Below are 8226 nucleotides of genomic sequence, written 5' to 3'. Positions count from 1 at the left end.
TGAGCTAAACTCTTCTCCGTGGGGGGGACGGCATGCTGGCGGGTCGCATGTCGGCCGCCCAGTGAGACGATTACGACCAGGTCAATATCGGGGATAAGTGACTCTATTGATGTTCAATATAGCCAATGGGAAGGTGCTACCCCCCTGCCGTCAATGCCAGAAAGAGACTGCATTTTAGAGAGAGAGAGAGAGCTGGAATGTGGAGGGGAAAAGGCAGAGTTGTGTGACGAAGGACCCGGCAGCCTCCCCGCCGCCGACCTTGAAGTAGCCGACGAGAAGGACTCTCCTTCAGGCTCCAACACCCTCGGGTGCTCAGGCATGTGTGTTTGCATGTGCCCTCATTAAAGAGGGGGCTGCTGTAGCGTGTGCAGAGAAGATTGAAGACTGAATTTCCAAAAGAGAAATATTAAGCAGCTGTTTTAGACCAGCTATGCCTGGAATGTTTGTGTTAAAGGGCAACTGGTCGGCAGCAGACTATTACCTTTAGGGAGTGCCGATTATTTAGTGCAGGTCTGCAGTCAACCGGTCTCCAGTGGAAGAAGCCCACAAAGAGTTGACTTTAATGTTGTTTACTTTAGACGGACAGTGTGCCACGGCAGTGATTTAGCCATCTTATAGCTGGCTGAGTTATGTTTATGCTTCCTGGACCCATGGGTTATGAGATTTGGCCTAAATCAACTTCATAGGTCACAGAATACCCAGCCCAGGCTCTAAGACTGGGATTACAGCCCAGCGTTTTAAATAAGCCCCTTAACCCACCATGATAACTGCTTATCATGCCTGCAAATACCAAAATAGAATCTAAATGGATTACATGTCTAGGAATGAATGGTATGTTGCTATTGTCTGTCGATGACGGCTGTATTATCAAGCTCTCCGGAATCATACACAAGCCATGTGGTCCGTGTGACAAAGATCCAGTGGTTGGAAACAGCCCAACAACAAACTATCTTATAACCCTTTGCGTACACCTTGATCTTATGGTGATTAAGTCAACTGAACTCTGCTCCACAAAGAACATTCAGAAACAGTTTGTAGCTTTGTCCGGTTCTGTTTATATAGCAAAATGTAAAACTGAAATACAGAAAAATAAGCAAATGTAAAGACATTTTGGCCAGCGTCTCTATACAATGAATTCAACTGAAGCTTTTACAGTATTTAACATCCAAGTCATTAGAGGGGAACTATGAAAAACTCATATTTTCGGTGCTTCTGCCCGTGCATTTGGGTCTCTGATGGACGTACTGGCGCACAAACTGTGAAGTAAGACAACCGAGTCAGTTTGTTGTGAGCTGTCTATTTCAGAAAACGTGTGGTGAAACAGGTCGTTCAGATTTGCAGCCCTTATCTATGTCATTGAGGGCTTCAGTAGAGTTAGAACCGCCCTCCGTCTCAGAGTGACTCCACCCACGGCTGGAGAGATAACACAGAGAATAACTGGGAAGACCGGCACAGATCTTTCAAAAATAAACTGCAGACAATGGAAAAATATTTCTGCTGTGTATTTCTTAAAAAAAATAAAAATAAAAGTATGCGATAGATAGACTGTAGGCTGCGGCGGCGCGCGATCCGCTGTGTGTTTCCAATCAAAACCAATAAAAAAAATGGTGTTTTTATTGTAGACGTTTACATGACACAATAAATCCCTGCGTGCGGCGTCCACCACACGCTTGGAGCATGGCATCGAAAGTCGGAAAAAAACTTTTAAATGAGGCCTCGTAGATCTAATATGGGTGAAGATTCAGCAACTGGATTGCTTATTTCTCGCCTAAAATCTGTTCAGAAACAGATTTTGGTGGATGACGAAATCAGTGAAAATTGACAGAGTAGATAAAAATGGAAGCTCAAACCCCATTGGCTCACAGAACTAGGGTCCTGGCAGCTCATTTTACATGTAAATCTACACACACAGTAACAGAGCATCCTGGAACAGGATAGGTTCAGATGCATGTTAGAATGGCCTCGAATGCATAACCTGCGGTATTTTCAGAAAAATAATTCAACAACATGTTTGGTGTGTAAAAATCGGCATAATAGGTCCCCTTTACGTACAATCAAGTAAGCATGAACCTATCTAATAAACAAGTCCTTACTAATTTACCATTTACCTAATATTCAGTTATTATTCACTTTTATTCCACTAAGTTTCAAATATGCAGACTTTTTACTCTTCATTTAAGAACAAATACTATATCTGGTCCATGTGACACTAGCTCTACCAATGCAAACATGTACTAGTAGACCTAGTCCATTTTTAAAGTACAATTAGAAAAAAAAAAAAAACAATAGTATTCACGCGTACACTTTTAAAGGGTGCGGAGTTACTGGCGTTAAGTGTGAGTCAGGAAACAAAACGTCACCCCCTTTGAAAAGTCTCCAGCAGCAGGGTTTCCACAGTGAGGTGGAGCTGCAGAGTGGGTGGAGGAGGGGGGTCACCTATATCAAGCAGCTCTGCCACCGGCATCAGATTTCTGTGCGTGTGTGTGCGTGTGAGAGAGAGGGAGAGAGAGAGAGAGAGAAGAGAAGAGAGAGAGAGCTGCTGTGCACTAGAATAAGACCCACCGCCAGACCCGCACTCATCCGAAAGCAGACGGAGGAAAAGTTACACAAAGAGCCATGGACGGGATAAGGTTTGGACGCGCGTCTCTCCTGTGCACCTTGCTGCTCTGGGCTCTGCAAGGTAAGACGCTTCTCCTTTTCGTTTAGTTCCAACCCGGGGAAGTGGCTTCTGCACCGCACTGCTGCACTTTGCAGCCCCCGGCCTCTGTATTTCACTTCCCCCCCCCCGGCATTCTTTATGTTGCGCCATTATGAGAGTGACTTTGTACGAGCGCTCCTGTTGCGCGTTTCTTCCCCGTTTGTTTGGCGAACCCAGAACCCGAAACAAACCCGAACGCGAAAAAGCAGCAGGTGTAAGAGACGCGGTCCCGCGCAACACCCGCGCTCCCAGTCGGGCTTCGGTTCTCAAGACACAACAACAACAATAATAATAAAAATAATAATAATAATAATAATAATAATAATACATTTGAATAATGAACGCTCCGTCCACATTCGGTCGCGCAGCAGTGTTATCCGTGCGCGGTGTTTAGGGGGTTAATCCTGGTTTCTTTGTGGGACCCCCACCTCCCCGGTTCACACTTCAGTACACTTGTGGCCGTCCCACGGACCGCGGACCACAGCTTCCTCCCTCGGTCTACCGCTGGGTGGCCCCGGGGAGAGTTTGATTCATGATCTCCGTCGTGAAGTGGCCTGCGTGTTGACTTACTTCTTCCAGAATTTAGCCTATATATTTCATCTATAAATTTAGATATTTTTTTGTATAAATGTTTTTATACATGTATTTTTTTGTATACATATATATATATATATCAAATATATATTTGTTTATTTATTTACATATATAAAAACATAAATATACATATATTGCTTTCATATATGTTTATTTATTTTATATACATTAATATACAGTATATATATATATTTTTTTTTTTAACTTTTTTATATTTTATTATTTTTATATTCTTATAATATCTTCAAATACAGTAGACATAAATGGGGATGGCCGCTGCTGGTCTTTAAATGAATGATGTGGAAAGCACATTATGCATTATATAGGAAACATGGAAAGGCCGTGTTGGTGGGAGAAAGCTGGTGAGGAAGGGTGGAGTTGGGTGGATGCATGGGCGACTCCCTTCTCTCTGCAAACCCCCCCCCCCCCCCCCAACCCCAACCCCAACCCTCTCTGTGCGGATCACTGCATTACCCCGCGCCCCCTCCATCCTTCGTGACTCCTCGTTTGGGCGCTGCAGACTATCTGACGTCCCTCTCATTAAAACTTCTTTTTTATCTTTGGCGCTCTCCTCTTCGGCTGCCTCTCTGGGCTTAACTTACCTAGTTTGGGTTCCCCCTCGCCCCACCCTCCCTATACTCCTCTCTTCTCCTCTTCCTGACACAGCTCTGTCCCTCAGATCTCATCTTACATTTTTACTCCATCCTCTGCTCGATCCCTCCCTCCCTCCCTCCCTCCCTCCCTCCCTCCCTCCCTTCCTTCCCTCAGTCTCTTCCTTCCCTGCCCAGTGCTCACCTGGTCTGGGAGACGGCGGCTTTGAATTCTGTCTGCCCTCGGTGGAGCCTTTAAACAGCTGCCCTGCACAAAGCGCCCTGTAATTGGAGGACTTTTATTCGGAGTCCCCATACAGCTGTGAATGAAAAAGGGGCTCTTTCCCACTACAATTCTGTAACGCGCTTTGGGTTCGGAAAGAGAACGGTCGACGCAGCCGGCCCTCACTTCCTGAAAATCGAATTTCCTCTTGATTACTCACTCTCTCTCTCTCTCTCTCTCTGTCTCTCTCTCTTTCTCTCTCTGTGTCGATCGCCCTCCCTCTATCTGTTACCGGTTTGGTCTAAGAATAGCCGCTCACCGCGGTTCTCGGTGGGATTCTGTCCCACAGACCCACATTCCCGCAATCACGGGTCACGACTGTTTCTCCGCGGGCTGAGTAGAGCCACGGGGTGCACGTCAAGCTGTGTGTTATTTCATCCATCAACGTGGTATTATGCTTATATGCGTCCGCGCCTGTGGATGGGTTCGTTTATTGGGTGTATTATGACAACGTATCTGTGCGGCAGATTTGTGTTAACCGGCGGGTCCGTAGCGGTCCGGGTTGCCTGCAGCACGCCTGCGTCTCTGCCCGCGCTGACCTTTGACCCGCCCAAATCCCGCGGCTCGGCAAACGGCTCCATTCCGACGCTCTTGAGATGCCACGCTACGCGCGGCGACAAGCGAAACCGAACTTGAAACACAGCTTCATTTTACCCACCTCGGGTGTTTGTTTCCCCTTTGATCATAAACAACATTTCTTTGGGACATTTCACATGGGACGTCTGTTTAATCTGCTTTGCCGAAACATCCCCCGGGTGGGATGATATCCCCTCTGTTGGTCACCCAAACTGCGTTTCATTTTATCATTTAAAGTCAGCCGCCAGGATGTGTATTTATAGTGATTGAGGAGAAAAACAAACCTCAAAGGATTATGAGAGAGAGAGAGAGAGAGAGAGAGAGAGAGAGAGAGAGAGAGAGAGAGAGAGAGAGAGAGAGAGAGAGAGAGAGAGAGAGAGAGAGAGAGAGAGAGAGAGAGAGAGAGAGAGAGAGAGAGAGAGAGAGAGAGAGAGAGAGAGAGACAGCAGGAGCGAGAACGGGCTGAGAGATAACTTGCAGAGACTTTAAAGTAGTCGAGAGGAAGTGGAAAGAATCGCTGTGACAAGAACGAGCCGAGTTCAAGGTGTAAACTTCCAGAGCCGAGCGCTGGCCCTCATTGTCTCTCACCTTTCTCATTCCCGCAGTCATTTCCTCGCTTTTAATTTAATTTCTGCTTCCTCCGCCACAGCAGCATCAAACGCTCACCCCCTGCCGCCGTGTGTAATTATTATGGTATTAGGCCAGATAAACTGCCATTTAGGCAGGAGGAGATAAAAGCCAGGGGGGGTCCCCTTCGTAAGGCTGTCCTGGAGCGGGAGTGTGGAAACATGCTTGCACAAGTTGCTTCGCTTAGACCACTTCCACGGAAAGAGAGCCACGGAGTCCCCCCGCCCACCGCCACACACACACACACACACACACACACACACACACACACACACACACACACACACACACACACACACACACAGACCTCACACCTGAGTTGCGTACATCTATGCTACCAATTCCACGGGCAGTGATGCGTAGTTAAACATACATGTATAAACACACACAGACACACACACACACACACCTGAGACCCCCAAATGCAGATTCCGGACGTTGTGCAACAATGGAAACCTGAGCCGCTCTGGCTGGAAGTGGCAGATTGATGGGGGCCGCTCTGGGAGGGAGTTTGTGTTTTCCCCCTTGTCATTTAGCCCTCTGGGGCAACACGGCTTGGAATGGCAAGGCCGTAATTATTTGAGGTGATTCATCTCCCTTTGTGTGTGTGTGTGTGTGTGTGTGTGTGTGTGTGTGTGTGTGTGTGTGTGTGTGTGTGTGTGTGTGTGTGTGTGTGTGTGTGTGTGTGTGTGTGTGTGTGTGTGTGTGTGTGTGTGTGTGTGTGTGTGTGTGTGTGTGTGTGTGTGACTAGACTGGAGTAGGGGCATTAGAGTGAGTGGGCAAAATGAGTGGAATTCCTGGTGGGCACGTTGAAGCTTGTGTGAGTGTGTGTTTTTGCAAGAAAGAACACAGTTCTTCTACTTTTTCCTAAAAGGCATTACTTAGTGCCCACCTGACCATTCTTCCCCTCCCCCCCCCCGTTGGTAATCCACCTCCAAACACGCCGCGGCCTCCGTCACACCGCCAGCGGCCCGTGGTCTAGTCACACACACCAGGGTGCATTTTTGTGGTCTGACTGTGGGTTTCGCTCATCTGAGCTCCCCAAGTGATGACAGTTAAACATTGCACGGTGGAACACTGCATTTTAGAAGCGGGGGATTTCAGCTTGTAAACTCGGCACTTAAAAAAACAAAATGTTTATTGCTTACTTCACATAATAGTAAACTTGCGGCTGTGAGCACCGGTTGGCTTCTTCGTTTAAAGCCCGTCTGTTTCATCGGAGTTTGAAGTCAGCGAGCGAGAATGATCAGGTTCACAGCAGAGACTGGGAAGTTTATCCCCACTTCTTATTTATCCTCCGCATAGTCTTCAAAAGAAGAGCTGAGATTACTTGGGTGTGTGTACGCACGCACGCACACACACACAGCTACACTACAAAGACACAAGGCGTATTACTTCAGATTACCTTTGTCAGTGTTCCCATCTCTCTTATCCTTTGTGTCTCTGTGGCCCTTGGCTCTCTCTGTCTGTCTGTTAAAATCTCTTTCTCTCACATTTTCCGTCCACCTCGCTCTTTTTTTTTTGTCTTGAAGTAATGATTGTGTACTTTAGCGTGCCATAAATGTCTGAATGTGTATTAACTGTGATTTACCACGTTTTTTGTTTTTTTTAAAGTGTTGACCACTTTGCCTTTGGGGCTGGTTGCTAGTTTATGACCCCGCCTTCTATGAGGACGGAAGGCATCCCGCTGTGTGTTAGACAGAGAGAGAGAGAGATGGAGGTGAAGAGAGGTCGGGGTCTGGGTGAGAATGTTTTCTTTTTTGTTTTTTTTTAAGTTCACCCCCAGTGGCTGTTTCACAGCAGATTTATGGCCCGTGGTGATGATTTTTAAATACAGATGACCCTCTCCATTCAGTTTCTCCTTCCAAGGCAAACATTCCTCTGCAGCGTCTGCATCTGTTGCCCTTTGTCTCCCTCGGTGTACGATGCTGTCTCTTAATGTATAGCTTCGCTTAAACGGCGTACCCAACCCAACATATAAAAAGACAAAAAGAAACACGGCACATGTGCACATCTTAGTTTGAATCAAACAAAGGCGATTTAACTAAAGACCCAAAGCAAACAACTCAATTATGCCAATTATGCAAACATGGAGTATTGTGATAATTAACTATTACCAGCTCTCCTCTCTTGGCAATGAGAGGAGTGTGTGTGTGTGTGTGTGTGTGTGTGTGTGTGTGTGTGTGTGTGTGTGTGTGTGTGTGTGTGTGTGTGTGTGTGTGTGTGTGTGTGTGTGTGTGTGTGTGTGTGTGTGTGTGTGTGTGTGTGTGTGTGTGTGACGGAAATGGAAGCTGGCTACCAGCTCCTTTGATTTTCTCTGAGGCTGTTGCTTCAAGGCTGTCCGTTCATTAGTGGCAGCCAACGCAGAGAGAGAGAGATAGGGAGGGAGGGGGAGAGAGAGAAAGATATCCAAGGGGGAATTTGGCTGATTAAGGTTGCTTCCCTGCCTCCCTGATATTCTTTGGTGTATGGGGTGATGATGAGGAGGAGGATGTCAAAGTTTAAGAGAGTGAAGGGTAAAGGGAAATATCAAGTGTGTATCCTTGAAAGGAGGCTGTGTGTGTGTGTGTGTGTGTGTGTGTGTGTGTGTGTGTGTGTGTGTGTGTGTGTGTGTGTGTGTGTGTGTGTGTGTGTGTGTGTGTGTGTGTGTGTGTGTGTGTGTGTGTGTGTGTGTGTGTGTGTGTGAGAGAGAAAGAGAGTTGGCATGCACACACACGCCTCTCCGTCTGTTTATGCGTATGTCCTTGTCTGTGCATCTGCGTATGAATTGGGGGGGTTCCTGGGGTAAGGATGAAAATTGTAAAAGCTCTGCAAGGAGACAAGGTTAAACGCTGACAATGCATTTAACCTGGGAGGAC

The 8226-nt window shown here is 46.9% G+C and overlaps 1 protein-coding gene across 1 annotated transcript in view; it reads left to right on the top strand.

Annotated features, from left to right (window-relative positions):
• Positions 1 to 2484: 2484 nt before the first annotated feature.
• Positions 2485 to 8226, top strand: part of bcam (basal cell adhesion molecule (Lutheran blood group)) — a 49962-nt gene continuing 44220 nt past the window's right edge. Inside the window, exon 1 of the mRNA XM_080004794.1 lies at positions 2485 to 2680. Coding sequence (XP_079860920.1) covers positions 2617 to 2680 — 64 coding nt within the window. The 5' untranslated portion in view covers positions 2485 to 2616. The remainder of the gene's footprint in view (positions 2681 to 8226) is intronic.

This window comes from Zeus faber (genome assembly GCF_960531495.2).
Source record: "Zeus faber genome assembly, chromosome: 8".
NCBI lineage: Eukaryota > Metazoa > Chordata > Actinopteri > Zeiformes > Zeidae > Zeus > Zeus faber.
Note: the sequence above shows the minus strand (reverse complement) of the source record. Positions and strands in the feature narration are given on the sequence as shown.